General features: G+C 36.4%; 1 protein-coding gene across 1 annotated transcript in view; it reads left to right on the plus strand.

Moving 5' to 3' along the window:
- Positions 1-23,883, plus strand: part of ARHGAP42 (Rho GTPase activating protein 42) — a 137,626-nt gene that overhangs the window by 64,469 nt on the left and 49,274 nt on the right. The window contains exons 4-7 of the mRNA XM_011984375.1: positions 10,522-10,626; positions 13,638-13,767; positions 19,508-19,608; positions 21,493-21,602. Of these exons, the coding sequence (XP_011839765.1) occupies positions 13,683-13,767; positions 19,508-19,608; positions 21,493-21,602 (296 nt within the window). The 5' untranslated portion in view covers positions 10,522-10,626; positions 13,638-13,682. The remainder of the gene's footprint in view (positions 1-10,521; positions 10,627-13,637; positions 13,768-19,507; positions 19,609-21,492; positions 21,603-23,883) is intronic.

Genomic DNA, 23,883 nt, shown 5'->3' on the forward strand with positions numbered 1-23,883 from the left:
AAATTCTGGGGAAAACCAGGTGCAACCTTCTAAGAGTACTCTCCCAATGGAGACACACAGAGCATGCTCGATTCCCCCTGCAAGGAGCTGTGGCCCTGTCTCTTATACACATCTCTCTGGAGGCTGAGGCAGGAGAATTGTGTGAACCCGGGTAGCAGAGGTTTCAGTGATCCAAGATCACACCACTGCAATCCAGCCTGGGCAACAGAGTAACACTCTGTCTCAATAAATAATTAATAAATAAATAAATAAATAAATATTCCTACATTGTCATTATTCTAAAGAAAAACTAGGTCTGACACATGGACTAAAAGAGGACATTCAAATGTTATTTATAAATAAGCTACGTGTTGTTTTAAAAGCATAGCTGGAATCAATTTTTTTGTTAGTATTTGGTGTTTTTGACATGGAGTTTGCCCTATTGCCCAGGTAGGAGTGCAGTGACATAATCTCAGCTCACTACAACCTTCACCTGACAGGTTTAAGCGATTCTCCTGCCTCAGGCTCCTGAGCGAGTAGCTGAAATTACAGGCATACACCACCACACCCAGATACTTTTTTTAGTTTTAGTAGAGACAGAGTTTCATGACGTTGGCCGGGCTGGTCTCCAACTCCTGACCTCAGGTGATCCACCTGTTTCGGCCTCCCAAAGTGCTTGGATTACAGGGTGAGCCACCTTGCCTGGCCTGAAATCAGCTTTTTAAACTCAGTTCTCTATAAGCTATACAATTTAATAGCCATCTTTTTTCTAGTTTATTATATTTTATATAGAAAGGGATTATAGCTCACTGGTGATTTCTAGACCCACCATTCTGTGTGGTAGTAATTACCCATAGCTAGTCTGAGTTAGGATGTGCTGTAAATATAAAATCAACATCAGCCTGCAGAATCTTAGTATGAAAAAATGGATAATAACTCATTAATACCTCTTTTATACTGATTACAGGTTGAAATGCTATTTTGGATATATTGTATTAAAATAAATTATTCAAATTTATTTCACTTTTTTTTTTTTTTAAAGTATCTAAAATATGTTTACTAGCCAGGCATGGTGGCTCACGCCTTTAGTCCCAGCACATTAGGAGGCTGAGGCGGGCAGATCGCTTGAAACCAGTAGTTCAAGACCAGCTTGGCCAACATGGTGAAACCTCATCTCTACTAAAAACACAAAAACTAGCCAGGCATGGTGATGGGTGCCTGTAATCCCAGCTACTCGGGAGGCTGAGGCACGAGATTCACTTGAACCCTGGAAGTGGAGATTGCAGTGAGCCAAAATCACGCCACTGCACACCAGCCTGGGTGACAGAGTGAGACTAGTTAATTACACATTGGCTTCATTTGTGGTTCATATTATGTTTCTGTTGAACAGCAGGCTCATCCTTTCAGGTATGTCAACAAGATACGTAAGTTTAGGTTTATGATGGGGGAAAGAGATCAGGGAGGGAGAAACATCTCCTGACTCTTGGTTATAATATTCACCTACTGCTCAGAGCTGCCTGAGGTTTATGAGAACTTTTATGGATTAGAAGAAGCAGTTCTAGAAGTACTCTGAACACAAACAGCTTGAGTAAGAGTTGTGGAGGAGCCCAGAGGTCTCAGAAGTATTTCACGGTACATAAAGGTTTGTGGCTTAGAAAACGGAATCTTGTTATGACTCATCTGCCTTATGATTCATTCAGCTATAAACTTGTGTATGTGTTGATTATGTCCTTTAAGCCTACTTAGTTGGACGTATGTTTTGTGAGCAACTACTATGTGCTATGTGTTTTCTCTGTTAGCTCACATAAATCCATAACAGCATTATTATGAAGTAGTTGTTAGATGAAGAAGCTAAGTTACAGAAAGACTGTTGGTTGCCTAAGGCCACAAATCTGAAGTGGCAGGTAGGAACCCAGAACCCAAATCTGAAGTCATGGTGTAGTACCACTTCCTTAGTGGCCACTTAACTACAGAAATTAATCCTTCCTGATAATATTTGCTCTGGCCAAATAAAATGGATGATTAGAAAATTATACTGTGTAGTTATGTTAGTTCCTTAAAATTAGAAGAAAATAAGAGATTTACCTTTGGTAAGCAGAGACAAAGTATAATAGCTAAATGAGTTGGAATAAGATGTAATTTGGCTCCACATGTTATAGCTGTGCAAATATGGCACATTTTACAAATTCTCTGCCTCAGGTTTTTATCTATATATTGAGGACAAAAATAATGTGTAGTTCCCAGGATCGTGGTGAGGATCAGCCAGCACAGGTAATGCGTAGAGCTCTTGTATTGTACCTGGTACATCGTTAGCATCAATAAAGCACCAGCCAGTGTGTACCTCACTTATACTGTGATTGCTAGATAGGAAAACAACACTTATGAATCCCTTTGTTAGTTGTGGCTTTAAAGCCCCAGGTAGCTTTTTTAAAAACACATTTTAATTTCAGCCTTCTAAATATACGCGTAGAGTAAGTTTTGTAATAGCATTTTTGTATTACAGTATTCCTTTTAGACTCCATTGTAGTTTTTTTGTATTAATGTTTAAAGTTAATGCAGAAAAGGAAAATAAATCATCATATATAAACTAAAATAGAGTGCTTTTGGTGCTCTTCCCTTGGACTGCTAAATCCAATTTAAATTTTTTGCTGAAGAAAATTTTGCATAATTTTCTAACATGTTTTAGCTTGTTATTATCAAGAAGTATACTGTAAAATACTTTTTAGAGTCTCTGAATTTAAACAGCTTAAATAATTTTGAGATTGAAATGCTACTGGCTAAGTCTTTTTAAAAAATCCATCCACTAGTATATAGATGAGTGGATTTTGAAAGATTAACCTTTTGATGTTTTTTTCTTTTTCAATATAATCAATTAGCTTTAATTTAGTGAATCAAAGTGAAAAAAATAAGGTAGCATCATTGTTTTTTGAACTCTGTAGGACTAAAGGTTAAATTTCTATCCTGTTTAAAATCTGTGGGCAATCATTCTTTGAAAATGAAACAGCAAAGCTTTTAAATAAAAATAAAATCTGCAACGGTTCATGGACAAATCTAAAGTTCAGGGTACTGTTATTGAAAATTGGAAATTTGTGATATAATTTAATGAACAGAATTTTATAAAAATAAGAAAAATGCATCCTATGCGTTTGGTAGAAATCAATCATGTAGCTTCTGCTAGACTTTATCACCTTGCTGGTGACAGTACCTTCTCTATTACCACTGAACTGTAAAGATAACCTAACCATTCATCAATGCCTCTGTTCCTTTACCACCAAAGTGTACCTCAGGCCCCTTCATGTGAATTCCCTCCTCTTGAATGCTCAGAAATCCATCTTTTCAGGAATTCCAATGATGTTTTTGAGTGCTGAGGCGATGGATGGCCACGGCTTTGTTTTATTAATCAGTGCGCATGTCTGTCCATTCATTCATTCGTGCTTCTGTCCTCTGATTTTAAAAGCAGTCTTTTCCAGACCAGCATTGACTGGCCACTTTCCATTCTTGGCTCTCTTTTTATCTTCAAGTTTCTCATTATTCATTTGATTAGATTTGTATAGGCTTTTGTTTTCTTGCCGTGAACTCCCTTGCACATCTATGCATTAGACTTAAAGCAATCTGTAGTCATTTTGAAGGTATCCTTTAAGATGTTTATCTCGAAGTCTCCTCCAGGCAGGGAATTGCAAAGACTACAGATTTAACTCACAGGCCTGACACTTTTACAGTGTGAAAATTGATGCCTTGACTTTGCCTTACTTTTCTAATCTTCTTAGAAGCTTAGATGGCCAAATGTGAAGAATGGAACTATGTAACATTTTGATTTCTTATAGTGCATTATGGTGCTTTGTGTATGGGAAGTATTTATTTTTATTTTTTAAAAACAACTTCAGGCCAGGCATGGTAGCTCACACCTGTGATCCCAGCAAGTTGGGAGGCTGAGGCGGGAAGATTGTTTGAGCCCAGGAGTTCAAAACCAGTCTTGGCAACATGGCAAAACTCCACCTCTACAAAAATTAATTAGGCATGGTGGCATGCGCCTGTAGTCTTAGCTACTTGGGGACTGAGGTGGGAGGATCACTTGAGCCTGGGAAGTCAAAACTGCAGTGAACTCTAATCGTGCCACTACACTCCAGCCTGTGTGAAAGGGTGAGACCTTGTCTCAAAAAAGAAAAAAAAAAGCTTCATAAAGATATAATTCACATGCCACACAGACAACTCATTTAAACTATAATATCCAAAGGGACTTTTGTATATTCACAGATATGTGCAACAATCACTACAAAAAAATTTAAAGTATTTTCATCACCTTAAAAATAAACATCACATCCGTTAGCTATCTTTCCCAGTATACCCCATAACCCCCAATCCTGAAAACCACTAATTATTTTCTGTCTCTATTAATTTGCCTACTCTGGGCATTTCATACAAATGAAATTGTATAATAAATGACCTTTTGTGATTGGCTTCTTTTACTCAGATGCAGTTTTCAAGGTTCATCCATCTGAAATCATGCATCAGTACTTCATTTCCCTTTAGGGCCAAATAATATTTTATTGTATGGATAGACCACATTTTGCTTGTCCAAATATTAGTTAATGGATACCTTTTCACTATTATGAATAATGTTATAAACCAGCTGTTCCCAACCTTTTGTGGCACCAGGGACCAGTTTTGTGGAAGACAATTTCTCCAAGAAAAAATTGGTGGGGAGGGAAGGGTTTGGGGATAAAACTGTTCGTTCCACCTCAGATCATCAGGCATTAGATTCTCATAAGAAGCATGCAGCATAGATCCCTCACATGCACAGTTCACAATAGGCCTCCCGCTCCTATGAGAGTCTAATGCCAGCACTGACCTGATAGGAGGCAGAGCTCACCCACAGCTCACCTCCTGCCATGCAGTTGGGTTCCTAACCGGCCGCAAATGACCTTTACTGGTCTGCAGCCCAGGGATTGGGGACACCTGTTATAAACATTCATGTACAAATTTTCGTGTAGATACAAGTTTTTCCCTCTCTTGAAGTAGAATTACTGAGTCATATGGTGTGTTTCACCATCTGAGGAACTACCAAAATAACTGCACCCTTTGACATTCCCACCAGTGGTGTATGAGGGATACAGTTTCTCCATGTCCCTCACACACACTTGCTATTATCTCACTTTTTGTGTCTAGCCATCCCAGAGAGGTGAACTTAGATTTCACTGTGGTTTTGATTTCGATTTCTCTGATGACTAATAAGTCAAGAATCTTTCAAATGCTTTTTGACCATTCATATATTTCTTTCGAGAAATGTCTATTCAGTTTCTTTGCCTATTTTTAAACTAGGTTATTTGTCTTTTTATTATTTAATTGTAAGAGTTGTTTATGTATTCTGCATATAAGCCCCTTATCAGATAAATGATTTTTGTAAATATATTCTTCCATTCTATTAGTTTTCTTTCAATTTTCATGACAGTGTACATCGAAGCATGAGTTTTTAATTTTGATGAAGTTTGTGTATTTTGTTGTTGTTGTTTGTGCTTTTGGTGTCATATCTAAGAATCCATTGCCAAACACATCATAGAGATGTATTCCTATCTTTTTTCTAAGTGTTTCATAGTTTACGTCTTAAATTTAGGTCCTTGATCCATTTTCAGGTAATTTTTTTGTCTATGCCATAAGGTAGGGGCTTCAACTTCATTCCTTTGCATTTGGCTATGCAGTTATCCTAGAATAATTTGTTGAAAAGGCTAGTCATTCTCCCTTGTGTGGTTGTACCACTCTTGTCGAAAATCAGATGATGATAGAATGTATGTGTATAATAGACTCTCAATTCCATTACACTGATTTATATGTCTGCTTTAGTAGCTGGGATGTGAGGAAAGACTATGGTTTCAGTTTACCCTTATGCCAATATCACACTGTGCTGATTACTGTTGTCTTGTGTTAAGTTTTGAAGTGTTTTTTTGTTGTTGTTGTTTTGTTGTTACGATTTCTTTTTTTTTTTTTTTTTGACTGGTTGGGGTTCCTTGCAGTGCCCTATAAATTTTAGAATCAGCTTGTCAATTACTACAAAAAAGTCAGCTGAAATTCTGACAGGGATTGTGTAGAATATGTATGTCAATTTGGGGAATATTACCATCTTAACAATATTAGATTATCCAGTCTATGAACATGAGATGCTCTCCATTTATTTTGACCTTCCTTAATTTCTTTATACAGTGTTTTACAGTTTTCAGAGCATAACTTTTATACATCTTTTGTTAAATCAGTTTTCTTAAGTAGTTTATTTTTTTGAAGCTGTTGTAAATGGCATTGTTTTCTTAACTTTATTTTCAGATTGTTCATTGCAAGTGTATAGAAATACAACTGATTTTTGTATATTGATCTTTGTATCCTGCAACCTTATTAAACTTGTTTATTAGTTATAATAGCTTTGCCCTGGCTTTTGTAGGATTTTATATATGTGAGATCATGGCATTTGCAAACAGAGATGCTTTTTCTTTTTTCTTTCTCATCTGGATGTCTTTTATTTATTTTTCTTGCTTAGTTTTTTTGACTAGAAACTGGAGCACAATATTAGAAGCGTCAAGAATGGGCATCATTATCTTGTTCCCAATCTTGAGTGGAGAAGGAACACATTCACTCTTTTATCATTAAATATGACATTAACTGTGAGAGTGGAGCGTTCAGTATTTTAAGCAGTGATTAATTTCTTAGGAGAGAAGGGTTTATGCTTACAGTTCTTAGTGGTCAAAGATGGTTACTGAATTATATTTGACAACTGACTTGACTTTGTTGGTAAAGCTGGTGGACGGGCTCTGTAGAAATTGATTGTGAGGGTTCCATTAAACTCAAGAACAAATTCAGAGCATGATTGGAAGTGCTGATGTAGGAAGATAGGATGTCTCTGCCACTTTGAGAATTTTAATAAGCTAAAGAAAAGAGGTCATTGTAATAATTGATTGTTGTCAGTCAGAAAAGAGGGCAAGGGTGTAGGAGTGAATCACATCCTTGTAAAAGCATTCACACTTCATTGGTTCTCAGTTTGAGCAATTCAGTTATCTGAAATTACTATATCTACCACTTAGAGGCTCTTCATCTCACCAACCCCTTTTCTTAACTCTTACTATTATTTGCCATTTACATCATCAGTGGTAACTTAAGGCTTGACACTTTTGGAAGTGCCACATCCATACTGCATTTAGTTAATTGGTTACTAATGGGCTGGGAAATTATGAATATTTGTTCCTTTTCTGGCTTGTAATGGGGTTATTTTAAAGATCATTTATCTGTAAGTATGGTATTAGTTTTTCCAACTGGTTGGGTTATTGGAGTGACAAGTGATTTGGTTCTATACCCTTGGGAATAATAATGTGCTATATGAGATTTTCCCAATGATAAAAGGAACTTTCTTAGTATTCAAACTATTCTGTCTATCTAGGAGTTTGTAGTTGTTATTATGGTTACTGTTATTATTTTAAATGTCAAATTTACTTTAGGGTAAACTGAAACCATAGTTTTTCCCTCACATCCCAGCCGTTTGGGCAGATTCACCTAAGAAAATGATCTGTGGGAAGTGCAATTCTTAAAGCTTTTCAGGCTGTCCTGTTCAGTTCCTTTCATTTCACATCTTGGAATTTTGTAGAGGATGAAAGGAACAAGTATAGGATTCAAACCTATAAAACGTTTAACTTTGCTGCCATCTAGAGGCAGGTTTTTCATAATGCGATCTTCAACAAACCCAAATGCTGCTTCCAAAGACGTGGAATAAAAAGGAAAAGGTGGATTGTTTTTTGTATATAATTCTTATGTGCCTTCTATTGGATTGTACATTTCCTAGTAGGTGCTCAGCGTGCTTTATGAGATTAAAAGAAATTTGTCTGCTACTAAGTGAATCTGAATTCTGCTAGAAGCTGCCAATGGGTTTATTTTCCTCTTCACTGAAGTTGGCTGCATATAAAATGCTAAGGATATGGAATAATCTGAATAAGATGAGGGTACCAGGATCTTACTTTTTAGAACATGACTAAGAATTTAAAAGCAGAGTTTAGTGGGAAATATTGGTTTATCAAAATCTGTGTGAAAATACGTCCATAAGAGTTTTGGTTAGGGCGACCCACATGTGGTTCAGTGAATCTGCAATCATGCAGCAGCCCTTCGCATGAGGGAGCGTCTCACAGGTAGTTCCCTGGAGCGCACCCAGCATCTTCTCCAGATGTCTAGTCTTTTGAAATAGAATACACATTGACATTCCTTATCCAAAATGTTGAGAACTAGAAGTGTTTCCGATTTTTTTCATATTTTCGGATATTTGCATATACATAATGAGCTATCTTGGGAATTGGACCCAAGTCTGAACATGAAAGTCATTATGTTTCCTATACACCTCATACACATAGCCTGAGGATAATTTTATTTTATACAATATTCTTAATAATTTTGTGCATGAAGCACAATTTGTATATATTGAACCACTAGAAAGCAAAAGTACCAGGTGTGGAATTTTTCACTTGTGGTATCATGACAGTGCTCTAAAAATTTTGGATTTTAGAGTGTTTTGGATTTCATGTTTTCAGATTAGTATTAGTCCTTTAGGGCTGGAGCATCAAGCCATGGCATAGCAATTTGAATGTATTGGAAACTTCTGTGGCCAAAGAATCATAATTGACCATTTGTTAGAATTTTTAGCAGTGTTCTGGGTGTGGTTCGGAATGGTTTACTTCATGCTTCTGAAAACATCAGTGTGCTTTGTCTTTTTTCCGTGTTCTAGAAACGAAGAATATTAGAAAAGATGGATCTCAGGGGATTCATTGTTTTATAGATGATTTGTCACAGATATTCTTAAAATCTTCTTTACAAGTTTAATTAACTTTTATACTGATGATGCTTTTAAAGCAGCACCTGCTTTGTATAGCATCCAGTTTGTAACAAGACAGTTTAATTGTGTATTAATTATAAATGGTAAAACATGAAACAATACTTCCTTAGCAACTTCATAAACTGTTAGTTGGATGTTTAGAAGACTACTGTTTTATTTATATATATATATATATATATATATATATGTGTGTGTGTGTGTGTTGTCTCTTATACACATCTAGATGTGTATAAGAGACAGATATATATGTGTGTGTGTGTGTGTGTATATATATTTCAAAAGTATTTTCTTTTCTCTCTGAAAAGCTCTAAATCTATATATGCAAACTTTTATTAAAGGTATTTTTTAATCCAATTTAAGCTGCAGTTTTGTTTATGCTATATTATATGCATTCAGGTAGACTATGTATTTTATTGGTTATTTTGATATAGCATCATTGTAATCTATTGAATATTTAGGTTTGATAGTGTTAGATGACGTAAAACTGACAGTGTAAAATATTTATAAAAGGGCAAATGCTACATTTTGGTGCAGTATCAGGACTGTTTGAACAAGAGAAAAAAAGTCCTTAACATGTAACAACAAAAATGGCTTGAAAATGTTTTCTGAAATGAACATGACTTTGTTTGTAGGAAGAAAAGCATGAGGTCATTGTTTTCAGATAGAACCAGTGTTTATCTGTTGGAAATCGTAGCACATGTGCCTGATGCTTAGCTGAATCCTCCCTGCCTACCCGGACAGAAGAGGTGGCTGCATATTATTTACATGAGAAAATGGTTTCAAATTGTGTTTCTTCCTTAATTTAAAATAATAAGTTACAGATAAGTTATGAGTGACTTTTCAAAAATGTTTTCTAACTTTATCGCAGGAAGAGGTTGTGGGAAAGATTAGGTTAGTATACAAGTCTGTGAAATAAAATCCCTGTGAATGAAATGAAAATGCTTAAATAATTTTTTTTTTCCAATATAATGTTCCATATAACCTGTGTCCTATAATTCCATGGAGAGCCTGTCTTAATTTATGGATAAAAACAGAAATACACATATGAATTTGAGATTAGAAGGTTAGCATCATAGAAATTATGACTTTGTAAAGATTTTACTTTCTCAGTAATGAAAGACCTGTGTTATCTAGTTCAGTGATTTTGCTCACCAATTCCCTCTGAGTTCTTCCCATTCCTTTGCTAAAATGTTGTCTATTCAATACTCAGATCAGTACTGCCACCTTGTGATACTTTTTCTTAATTTCATCTGGCCAAATTCTCATTCCTTCCCTTGAGTACTTCTTATCTGTGATTTACTGGTTTGCTTTTCCTTACATCGCACATCTTTTATCCCCTTGTTTAGATTAGAAGTTCTTGCAGGGTGGGATCTATGCTATTATACTTTAGTTATTATCTTAGTGGTCTCTTCTGGATATTTCTTCAATGCATTTGAATAGCAGAATAGTTAACATGACAAATGTCCTTGATCAGCCTCAAAAGTTAAATTACTGTTTACCAAAAGGGAAATAAAAATCCTTTTGTGGTTTCTGTTTTATAATTGTAAATCTATTGCCTGCCTTGCCAAAGCCATTGAAAAGGTATTAGTTTGAGGAATTATAATGAAATATAATTTTCTCCCTATTTTATATCATTAAATGATCATTACAACACATTTTCATGGTTCTTTATCTCTTTATCTTTGCAGCTATTGTCATTTCTTCAGGGCTTATTTACTTTTTACCACGAGGGATATGAACTTGCCCAGGAATTTGCACCGTATAAGCAACAGCTGCAGTTCAACTTGCAGAATGTAAGAGTATACCTGTTCTTACTGTCTCTCAGCAAATCTGCAAATCTGATTTCACAGGACAACTAAGTTATAACCAAGTTGAACCTTGGAATCTTTCAAATACTTGCCTAAGTACAGTAAAATTCAAGAATTAAGAAAAACCACTTTATAAATGTATTACAAATTTTTTCTAGCTGCTAGTGGAAAATACACCCCACAAAACCCTAATCTTAGTTAGAAAAATTTATAGTAGCAAATTTTATAAAAATATTACCCAGTTGGAGACACCTGAAAGTTTATTAACTTTTGCCTTCATCCAGCATTCTTACTAATTTACTGGGTGATGCAGGATGAATAACTTTGGAGAGCTAATTTGCAGTATGGTGGCTATAGTTAATAATACTGTATTGAATACTTGAAATTTATTAAGAGTTTAGGTCTTAAATGTTCTCAGCATACACAGATGGTAACTATGTGGTGATTGATATATTAATTAACTTGATTGTGGTAATTTCATAATGTATACATAGATTAAAACATCACATTGTACATGTTAACTGTACAATTTTTATTTGTCAATTATACCTCAAGAAAACTAGAAAAGAAAATACTGGAAATAAGAAAACAAGACCTTAGAGAAGTCTTTTTTTTTTAAGATGGAGTTTCACTCGTCACCCAGGCTGGAGTGCAATGGCATGATCTTGGCTCACCGCAACCTCCGCCTCCCGGGTTCAAGCAATTCTCCTGCCTCAGCTTCCCAAATAGCTGGGATTACAGGCATGCACCACTACACCTGGCTAATTTTGTATTTTTGGTAGAGACAGGGTTTCACCATGTTGGTCAGGCTGGTCTCGAACTCCCGATCTCAGGTGACCTACCCACCGCGGCCTCCCAGGTGCTGGGATTACAGGTGTGACCCACCATGCCTAGCCTGAGAAGTCTCATTTTTAAGAGAACAAAATTTCTTTATTTGTGAAATGAAGGATTGTATTTTAATAACAAAGATCTCATCTTTCTCTGAAATTGAATATAAAATATGTGCTGTTTATTATTTTCAAATAACAGGTTTGAATGTGGTTTTGAGCCATTCAAAATAACTGCTTTAAGATATAAGTGAGAGATCCTTTTGTGGTTCATGGGCATGGTGTCTGGGTGTTCACGCACATGTGTGAGACGTGCCACCCTCTGAACCTTGTTACAATCTCAGCACATTACCCGTCTAACCTGAAAAAAAAAAAAAAGAAAAAAGAAATACAAAATAAAAAAAAATTTTTAAGTGAGAATTATTTCCATACAAGTCATCTATTTCTATCAGAATTTATTTTGTAAAGTAGTCGAATCAATCCTTTTAGTCTCTGATTACATCATTATATAAATTCTGATGTTCAAATGCTGAGCAACACTTGCATTGACATAAAAACACACCCAAAAGTTGGGCCAACCCATTTCACGTTATCAAACCTGACAAATAATGATGTCCTAATTGTTGAGGTTTTACTATAACTGAAACCCTGACTGCCAAGTACTATATAGCCCAAATCATTTGGAAAACCTTCGCTTAATTTTCTACAAAGTGTATGTTTTTCTGCTTATCTGGTTCTTGCCGTTGTGGAAATGTCCAGTAAATAAAACTACAGAGTTAGAATGCCCCATAAGAAATGTGTAAGGGGATTTATTCCCTTGTGTTTTGAGTTTTAGCTTTTATTTAACTTAGATTTTCTAGCAGAATCAATTTCACCTTTGATTCGTTCTGTTGTTTTTCCATATGGAATGTATTTAGGCTTTTACAGTTACTATTAAAAGGGAAAATTATAAAAGCTGAAGTATCTTTATGATTTACTTCCACATTAAATAAAATGACATTGAGATTCCTAGGATTCAGGAATAGGAGAGAGGTAAGGAATTGGGGGGAAAAAAATTAGACCCTTATGTTTGAAAGACAAAAATAATGAAAGTGACAAGAAAATTTTGCTCATTTTGAGATTTTTTTTTTTTCAATGAGGCATGAACTCCTTAGACTTAGGTGATGGTGATTATTATATCTTCAGAAGCATATTTTTGAGGTAATGCAAAAGGGGTATTCATAGAGAAAAGCCTGATTCTTCCTATAGCTTAAGTAAACTTGATATAAAGTGAGTAATCTATTTCTTGCCACAGAAGAAGTTAGAACTTGGAAACCTGTTGATTTTTATGAGTTAATTTATACACTCACCTCTTAATAATACCTGTGCTAGTAAATAAAGCTACATGATGTTTCTTTGAAAATAGCGTTTGGAACTGTGGTGACAAACTTTTTTTCTTAACTTGTTCAATGCCACATGTATCAAAAGTGTATGAACTTATTTTATTTTTTCCCTCAAAAGAAGCTAAGTCCCTATATATCTGTTTTTTACCTTAGGTATTTAGGGAATTCAAATTTGACGTAGTGCATCCTATATTTTTTAAATTGCCATAGTTTACCCTCTAAGTAATAATGTTGGAGTGTGAAAATAGGAAGAAAGTGTCACACACACACAGAGATTCAAACAGAAACATGCAGAAGGTCATTCAGAGAAGTTTTCACTAAATCGGTTCAAAATCAGACCTTGGGACCCAACGTCACAAAGATATAGATGTGGTGAATAGTGCCAAAAGAATCAAGGTCATCTTTGTACGATTTGCAGTTTTGAAACATTTTTCTGGGCCAGTCAGGTAGTTCACACCTGTAATCCCAGCACTTTGGGAGGCAAACACATCGCTGAGCCCAGGAATTTGAGACCAGCCTGGGAAACATAGTGACACCCCATCTCTACAAAACATTAGCCAGGTGTGATGGTGTGTGCCTGTAGTCCCAGCTGCTTGTGGGGACTGAGGCAGGAGGCTCACTTGAGCCCAGGAGGTCAAGGTTGCAGTGAGCCGTGATCGCACCTGGGTGACAGAGTGATACTCTGTCTCAAAAATAAATAAATAAAAACTAAACAAAATATTAGTCTGGGTGTTTCTGAAACTGGGTAGAAAACAATGACTGAAATTATTGTTTCTATTTACTTAAGACGAGGAATAATTTTGAAAGTACTCGACAAGAGGTAGAGCGGTTGATGCAAAGGATGAAATCTGCCAACCAGGACTACAGACCACCCAGCCAGTGGACGATGGAAGGCTATCTGTATGTCCAGGAGAAACGTGAGTCACAAAGATATAACTTCACGCCTGTTATGACTTAGCCATCTATGAATATTTCCATGAGATGTGAGTTGGTTAGTAGTATTTCTTTCAAGTAGGAAGACTGAAATTTCTTACAGCTTTGTATCTACTTTTCCCGCAACCACAGCCAAAGTGAGGAAGCTTTTCCACATTTTGCCGTCAGGATGTCTAAGTTGGCATATTGTTGAACTTGGAACTTACAGTCTTCACTCATACCATAACATGAGTTCCGTTTTAGCATTTAATTGTGATACTTAATCTCAACTTAAAGTTTCATGGAAAATTGCAAACCAAAGCCTTTATTGGGATGAATCATCCTGGTGACTGTGATAGTAGTTTTACCCTCTGTTGGCATTATTTTATTTAATTTTGTGCCCTGTCAGTTTTCAGGTGTAAAATTGGTAATCATGGTAATGTCAAATTGGCACTCTTTACTTCTTGAGGTTTGGAAATAAGTACCAAAGCCAATAGAGCATGATTATAATTGCCTCACACTGAGGACATTTTTCTCTCAAAAATATTAAAAAGCCATTCAGACTTGTATAACTGGAGTTTTTTTGTGCCTGTTACTTGTCATTAAGTCGAACTAGTTGGACTATTTTGACTACATTAACACTTTCAAACCGGATATGCCTTAAGGCATCATTCTTGTGCTGTTTTTGGTGAAGAAACAGTTGTGTGTGTTTCCAGCCCATCGTGGACCAATGTGAAAGGCTTTTGATACACTGTATGTGCAACATGATTAAGTGATGCTCATGTGTTGGAGAGCAGGACACACACAAATTTGATTTGATCCAACAGACTCTGCAAACATTTATTACTGCATGGACTTGATGATAGAGGAACGCCGGTTCAAGACATCTGGGTTTTAGGATTTTTCTCTCTCATAACTATCTACCTTGGCCAGTCTACTGTTTTCATATCTAAACAGGATAAAACTGGTGATCTGCCTAGGTACTCTATAATTAGTGCATAATAAGTAGCTTTTACCCTCCCCCAGTTCATGAAAAATTACCAGTCCCTTGGCTTGTCAGTAGGGTATATAGATTTCATTTAGGACTCTAAGGAAATTTTTATTCTTTTTTTTTTAATTGTTATGTTTTTTACTCAAGCCTCGAAAGGACTCTAAGGAAATTTTTGAATATTTATTTTAAATGATTTTGTCCAGGTTCGAGAGCCTTCATGTGACGGTGCATTGAAAGGAGCTCACATTTCTACCAATAAAATATTTGGTCAGTGGAAGAATTTGTTGCCAGTGAGGGAAGTAAACATGCAAGTGATAGAGGAGGTGCTATCCTTGGATTTTGTATTCATTGTGATCTGATTATATTTTGTTTCTTGAATATTTTTCTAGGTGTTACACACTTGCTGAAATATTTGTGGGCACACAATATTTTATCCTAAACAAAAAACCTTTAGATTAGCTTACAATATTATTTTGTACATAATCTTCAAATATATCATATTCGGTCCTACTTGGTAGTGAGTGCACCCACTGGGTGGAACCATGGTTTGCCTACCTATTGTCAAGCTCTTGGACATTTGGGTCAGTCTATAAGCATAGGCCCTTCAATAATTTGGGGGTTACATGGATGGACTAAGCACAGTGTTTTATGCACTTACCTGATGTTGGTATCTTTTGTTCTAAGATGCTTAACTTCTCTGGGTCATTCTAGACCGATGATAAAGCCCTTTGTGGTACTGACCTCTCCTCTGAGTTTTTTTTTTAATTTCTCGTAATGGCACCACCCACTCTCGTAGGCTGCAGAAGTCAAGGCAATCCATCCTTAGCACCAGTGTCTCTCTGTAGCCTTGGGACAAATCTGTCTATTCTGTCTTCTCGATATCCTTTGATTCCATACCTTCTCTCCCTCTCCACTGCCTTCGCCCAGGCGAGACCCTTGCAGTGACCTCCTAACTGTTCCCCCTTTGCCTCCAGGCTTGCACATCATCTAATGCATCTTCTACAGTGCTCCCAGCAGATCCTTCTAAAAGGCTTCTTCGGTTATGCCCCTGTTGTGATGGACCCTTAGCAGTGTCTGAATTGGAGGGTCTCACAGTTCAATTCTCCTTATTAACACTCTCTTTGTTGATATTTTTCCTCCCCCAAGACAATTTCCATCTTGATTTGATCTGTATCTGCCTGTATTATTTTATAGCTTTATTGGGTCTAATTGGCATAAATTAATTGTGCCTGTTTAAGACATTTTTTGATAAATTTTGCCATATGCATGCACCTGTGAAGCCATCACTACACTACAACATAATGAACACATTCATCACCTTCAGAAATTCTCTCTTGCCTCATTATAATCTCTTCCTCCTGTCTTTTCCCACCTATCATCTTCCCCTATTCCCTTTGCCAAGGGATCTAAAGAAAAAGGAATATATTTATATGCTTTTGGAATTCCTTTTATATGAGGAGCAAATACCCAAAGCCCCTTCTCACTTGGGATCTTTGAAAGTGTTTACATTAAAAACAATCTAACCAGTTTACTAAGATGTATCGATTGTGCACTTGCTATCACTGGGTAGATAAGTTCTTGTGGGGGACAAAAATGAGATAAATACTTGACTTCAAGTTTTTATTCTGTAGTTGAAAGCATAAGACACACTTATACAATTAGCAGCCGGTGATCAATGTCAAATAAATATCAAAGCCATAAATTGAGTGATAAATGGAGATGGATGTGATGGGGTAGGCTTAACTCACTGTTTAGACAGAGTTCCACTCTACCCGAATATGGGGTGTTTATGTTATCCACCTCAAGGCATGCATTAAATCACATTCTGCTAGACTTCAGTGTAACCGAAAGAGCCAGGGGTTCCAGAGTAAGAGCCATATTGAAATTCTGTGCCTGTGCTGACCTGTGACTTGTGCCAATAGTTTTCTGAGCTCAGTCTCTCTTCATTTATAAAAGAGGGATTTAAACCCCTGTCATAATATTGCAAGAATTAGAGATATCATATGTAAAATGTCTCTATTCTTGGTAGTGTCAATAATAATAATTCTGTGCTTACTGTGGGCTCTTACTATTCTTTGCAATTTATATTTGTCTCATTTAATTCTTTTTTTTTTTGAGACGGAGTCTCGCTCTGTCGCCCAGACTAGAGTGCAGTGGTGCAATCTCGGCTCACTGCAAGCTCCGCCTCCTGGGTTCACACAATTCTCCTGCCTCAGCCTCCTGAGTAGCTGGGACTACAGGCACCCACCACCGTGCCTGGCTAATTTTTTGTATTTTTAGTAGAGACAGGGTTTCACCATGGTCTCGATCTCCTGACCTTGTGATCCACCCGCCTCGGCCTTCCAAAGTGCTGGGATTATAGGCATAAGCCACCATGCCTGGCCTGTCTCATTTAATTCTTAAAACAGCTTGAAAATATCATTTCTCTAAAAAGAACAACTTCAGTCACATGCCCTATTGATGAAAGTACTGCCATCTCTCGGTCGCAGGCTGTTTTCTTAAAATGTTCTTTATAATGTCTGGTATAAAGGTTCTTAGATAAAATATGGGCACTAAGAAGGTATTCGATGAATGTTCATTCCCCTTCCACACTGCAAATATTCATCTTAGCAACTTAAATGATTACTGGGTGAGATAATTAAACAGCTTTTATTTTGCAACTTTAGAGCTGTAATCAATTTTTATTTTCCCAGACACTTTTGGGGACTTTAGAATTGCCTGTCTAAGAGCATCTGCCCTGGCCTAGTGCCAATCAGCTTTAAAGAAAGCAGCATGGGTTTGCAGCAAACTCGAGGATTAAATGCAGGAGGTTCTGAACTTAAGATGGAGGCAGGAAAAAGGGTCTTTGGTTTAAAATGTCATCAGAGCATTGCAGCATTTCTATTTTAAAATTATAGCTAATATTGCTTCATATATTACTACCTACATAATGAAGTCACTACATATGAGAATATCTATCCAGTCACTTTCCACTAATTAGCTCTTAAGTCTTTAGGTATTTTACATCACATGTAACAGAATTATCAACAAGTATTATTAAGTATTATAGTGTGAAATGGTCCCCAAACGGAATTGAAGTTAATTGTAATAGTCTTTTGTGATGATAAAGTGTATGACTGCACCCTGCAATTTTAAAATCTGGAGTGGCTTAAGTATTAAACTTGATACCAAGGGCATTATTATTAAAGAAAAAAATTAAATGGCTCATGAAACACTTTTCTCAAGAGGTACGTTTTAATATTTCAATTTCTTTCTTTTAAACATGGTTCTGAAATGAAGCCATCAAAAACATGTGCATAGTAGCTGCTAGAAAAATTCAGGTGTTAAGCAAGATGGGTCCCTGGTTGGATATGCTATTAATACATAGAAAACAAGCACCATTTTCAATCCACTCAGCCCACTATGGTGCTTGGGTACAGGATACTTGGCTTCCCTATGAAGGTCTTCCACCATGGTCTTTGAACTAACATTGAACTAACAATGCATTCTACTCTCTGGTAAATTCCCTAAGGAGGGGAATATTGGACAATAACATGGGTGCCATGGGAAAGGGTTACATGGTATTTTAGGGGGAAAAGAAAGTGAACATTACACATACAAGTTCCTTCTCATATAGATAGTGGAAATTGTTTTCATTTTAAAGAGTAATTTGAATTTGTTTTTTCCAGATTAGGAGTAAGAGGAAATAACTCTAAGGTCAATAAAGTCTTAGAACTTAGTAAAGTCTTAGATGCGTGATTCATTCCTTTATTCATTATTCATTTGTCAATATTGACTGACAACTGTATGTCTGGCTCTGTTGTAAGGATTAACAATTCATATCCTAGTCAGCAGAACATCACATGTTCCTGCTCACATAGATTCTTAAAATCTTGTGGCAGAGACACACAATAAATGGTTTAAATTAGTGAAACAAATCATATTTCAGACAGTGATAATGGCTAAGAAATGAAAGCAAGAAAGAGATAAATATCAAGGTGAGGGTGTTTAGATCTTAGATATCTCCCCAGGAAAGGCCATATTATGAAAGCTACATTTAGGAAAAGGCCTGAAGGGAGGTAACAGTGCAAGTCATGCAGGTATCTAAAGGAAAAGTAGTCCAGGCCTGGGAAACAGCAACTGCAAATGCCCTTGGGTAGGAATGCCTCCATTGGGTTCAAAGACCAGCAAGCCGGGCAGTGTAGCTGGAACTGAGTGCACAAGGCAGAAAGCAGTGGGATGTGAGATAGGGAAAAGAATGGGAGGCCACTCACTTGGAACCTTGTGGATAATCGGCTCTTTGATTTTTATCGGGAGTAAGATGGGAAGGCACTAGAGGGTTCTGAACACAGGAGCGAAGTGACCTGGCTACATTTTTAACAATATGTATCTGACAGTTACGAGAGTAAAGAATACAGGTAGAAGTAAGGAGACCATTTTTAACAATTCAGACTCTTATTCCTCATTCTTCCTACCTCTATGGGGTACAAGTATACCACTTTTACAGATGGGATAACTGAAGTTCAGATTCAAAGTAACTTACAAGTTTTACAAAGTTGGTGTCAGAGCTATAAGTAAAGCCACATTGTCTGATTCTAAGACTCTCTATCCTATACTGCTGTCTGTCTGTTCTTTCTCATGCACAGTAAATGTTACAAACTAGCATGGTATATGGAGATACTCAGTTGTGTGTCATAGCACTGGAGAATGTGCAAAGTTTGATACAAATCATTTATTAACAAAATCTGAAAACATGTTTTGTTTCCTTACATTAGGTCCGCTTGGTTTTACATGGATTAAACATTATTGTACATATGATAAGGGAAGTAAAACATTTACAATGAGTGTTTCAGAAATGAAGTCCAGTGGGAAAATGGTGAGTTAGTTTTGTTTTTTGTTTGCTTTTTAAACTGTTTGTTATTTAAGTAATGGAATTAAAAGAAAAAAAAATCACATTTGTTTCTCCAGTTAACATGTACCCATTTACAAAAAAAAAAGAAAGTCAAATGTTTTCTCTCATTTTTATGAGCTGAATGACTTGAAAAGAGTAGCCAGGGTCTTCTTTTAACTTGGCCATGACATATTTATAAGCAGTCGAGTTAAATGTAGTGATCCTTCAGTAGATTACAGAGGTATCGTCTTACATTTCCGGCAGCAGAGTTATTTGTCTATGCTGTTGGTTGGCTAGCAGCCCAGGGAGGGACTGTCAATGGCTGGAGCAGGCTCAGGGATTCTGTATCTTTCCCCTGGGTAGGCTCTGTGGGAGGCTGCATTTGCCCCTGCGTGCCTTGTCTCCTTCCGCACTGCATACTGTTTACCAAAATGCTGGCTAACAAGGTTTCTCAGAAGAAACCAATAGATGCTCATCTACCCCAAAAGTAAATTGGTCACTGAATGAATGTCTCACATGGCTAGTGCACAATATAGAATACAGTGTCCTTTGTTTGAGGAAATGCTGCAGAGAGCTTTATTGTCTGTGGCATATAATCTTCTTGTGATTTAAAGTATGGATATGGCAAATGATTGAACCTGTGAATTAATTAGGTCACAATCTAAGTACCCTAAAGCTGGGAGTTACACTGAAGATAATTAGTCCAGCCTTATTTTAACAGATTAGGAAATAAAGTTAGTAGAAAGTAAGTGCCTCGCCCAGATAATTAGTGGTATAGATCATGGCAGAGGTAAATGTTGATCTAACTTAGACACATACTCAAATACATCAGTTGAAACTTATTGTACTTGGGCATTCATCAGAGTCTAATAATTCAAACAGAAAGGCATAAAATAAAGGAGAACATACCAGAGAAAAAGAAACCTTAGTTGCTACCATCCCAGGAAGTTATTAAGTGCCACAACACACCTAGTTTCTACTCTAATAGTTACTACTGTAAATCCAACTTATGTGACAGTGAGTTAATAATGTAAGTAGACCAAGCCAAAGTTCCATTAATAAATTGATGACATGCGCAACCAAAGATAGAATTAACCACACATTAGGTAAATGTTCCCCTTCAAATAGACTGGCATCTCAGTTACAGAAGAGAATTCCTATGAATGTGGCCTATGTTGGATCTTGTCCAGAGAGTCAGTTTTAGTAGCAGTGGATTACCAGCAAAACAATCACATGGTATTAGGTTGGTGCAAAAGTAATTGCATTTTTTCCCATTACTTTTAATGGGAAAACTGTAATTACTTTTGCACCAACCCGATATATATGATAGCAATAGCATTATGTCATGTATATACTGGAACTATATTATTTCGGTAGCTCTCTTGTAAACCTGAGCTAGTTATCATTTAAGGCTCTGATACAAAGACACACACATGATACTAATCTCTTTGCAATCCAGGGAGTTTTGATTAAGAGCAACAAATGTTGTATCCTAACAAGCACTCTGTATATCCAATTGTGGTGTTAAGTGACTGTGTAACTTCATACCTTTTCTAAATCTAAGTATTGAGGGAATGTACATTATAGTATAATTTAACATTGTAAGTAAATATGTTGAAGGGTACTGGACAGGCATGTTACATAATTCTTTTAAATAAAACATGCATATGCCATTAATTAACAAATGGTTTTATGTATTATGATCGGACAGCTAACATTAGGAATCAAAAAAAGACAGGGTGTGATTGTGACCTTTATACATAACCTATACTGTGAAACACTTTAATGTGGCAACTTGAGCTCATGTATTTAATATATTTCAGTTCACCTTGTCCGCGTGTTAACACTATGGTACTCTTCTTGTTTCAGAATGGTCTTGTTACTAGCTCACCGGAAATGTTTAAATTAAAATCTTGTATCCGACGAAAGACAGATTCAATTGACAAACGATTCTGCTTTGACATAGAAGTAGTTGAAAGGTTTGAGCTTTTCTTTTCACTTTATTTTTTTCATAAGCTAAACTGTGTCTTTCTGTATTTAAATATAAACATGAAACAGCATTCAAGTGTTTTTTAGTCTTTTAAAAAACAGTATACATGTTTATTTCATTCTTTCATGTTGTTATTGCATAATGCTTTTGAAAAAGCAAATCCAATCCAGGATGCTGGAAAACAGTAGCATCACTCAAAGCAGAATCAGAAAAATCGATATAAATGACTGTATTAGGAGAAAGTGTATGTAGTGGCCTCGTGGTCCTCATCACCATGAAGGAATCCAATGGCATATTTCATGGCTCCAGGATCAGCCTTTTGGTGGGCTTTTGGAGCTTGGTGGCCTTGCTTCCAAGGAATAAGATGCAGGTGGGAATATCATAAGCTTCTTTCAGCCAACTAAGTTGAATGCCTCCAGGATGCCTACTGTGTGCAAAGCACTGTTCTGGGTATTCTTAGCCCAAAGTAATAGAAGAGATATAAATGTCATGAATCTGAGTTTATGATTTAAGTTTACAATAAGAAGGGGTATGCTCCTTGCTCTCTGCTCTGTAATCCATGATCTGTCTTTCTTCTCCTGCATTACTACCACAATATTCTGAATACACTAGCTTATCGTGTGTATCCATGTATACACTTTGTATATGATGACTTACTATATATGCTCATAAACCATAGCCTATAGCTACAGGCATAACTCAGAGATATTGCAGGTTAGATTCCAAACCACTGTAATAAAACAAATATAATAAACTGAGTCACAGAAATTTCTGAGTTTCTCAGTGCTTATAAAAGTTATGTTTGTGCTACAGTGCAGTCCATTAAGTGTGCAATAGCATTATGTATAAAAAATATACATCCCTTAATTTTAAAGTATTTTAAGTAATGTGAATGGTCATCTGAGTCTTTAGTGAGTAGTAATCTTTTTGCTGGCAAAGGATCTTGCCTCAATGTTGGTAGCTGCTAACTGATCAGCATGGTGGTTACTGAAGGATGGGGTGGCTATGGCCATTTTCTTAAAATGAGACAGCAGTAAAGTTTGCCACATCAATTGACTCTTCATTTCAACAAAGATTTCTCTGCACCATGCAATGCTGTTTGATAACATTTTACTCAGTAGGGCATCTTTCAAAATTGGAGTCAGTCCTCTCAAACCCTGCCTTACTGCATTGTCAGCTAAGTTTTTGTGATATGCTAAATCCTTTGTTGTCATTTCAACAATGTTTATAGCATCTTCACCAGGAGAAGATTCCATCTCAAGAAACCACTTTCTTTGCCCATCCGTAAGAAGCAACTAGTCCTTTCAAGTTTTGTTATGAGATTGCAGCAATAAAGTCACATATTCTAGAAGGCTCCACTTCTAATTCTAGCTTTTTTGCTATTTTCACTACATCTGCAGTAACTTCTTCCACTGAAGTCTTGGACCCCTCCACCTCATCCCTGAGAGTCGGAATCAATTTTTTTCAAACTGCTGTTAATGTGGATATTTTGGCTTCCTCCCATGAGGGACGAATGTTCTTGATGGCATCTAAAATAATGAATCCTTTCAAGAAGGTTTTCAGTGTACTTTACCCAGATCCATCAGAGGAATCACTACTCATGGCCGTGAAAGCCTAATGAAATATATTTCTTAAATAATAACTCAGAAGTCTAACTTATTCCTTGATCCATGTGCTACAGAACACATGTTGTGTCAGCAGGCATGAATATATTATTCTCCATGTAAATCTCTATCAGAACTCTTGGGTGACTAGTTGTATTGTCAATGGGCAGTAATATTTAAATATTTAAATATGCCTCTTTAAGCAGTAGGTCTCAACAGTGGCTTAAAATATTCAGTAAACCTTGCTGTAAACAGATGTGCTGTCATTCAGCCTTTATTGTTCCATTTGTAGAGCACAGGTAGAGTAGATTTAGCATAATTTTTAAGAACCCTAGGATTTGCGGAATGATATATGAGCATTGGCTCTGACTTAAGTCACCAGTTACGTTAACTCTAACAAGAGTCAGCCTGTTCTTTGAAGCCTTAAGGTCAGATAGTGACTTCTTTCTATCTGTGAAAGTCCTAAATGAGGGCATCTTCCAACAGAAGGCTATTTCATCTACATTGAAAATCTGTTGTTTACTGTAGCCACCTTCATCCATGATTGTAGCTAGATCTTCTGTATAATTTGGTGCAGCTTCTACGTCAGCACTTGCTGCTTCATCTTATACTTTTATATTATGCAAATGACTTCCTTCCTCAAACATCATGAAGTATGCTAGCTTC

The sequence above is a fragment of the Mandrillus leucophaeus genome, unplaced genomic scaffold (genome assembly GCF_000951045.1).
Source record: "Mandrillus leucophaeus isolate KB7577 unplaced genomic scaffold, Mleu.le_1.0 Scaffold267, whole genome shotgun sequence".
In the NCBI taxonomy this organism is placed as follows: Eukaryota; Metazoa; Chordata; class Mammalia; order Primates; family Cercopithecidae; genus Mandrillus; species Mandrillus leucophaeus.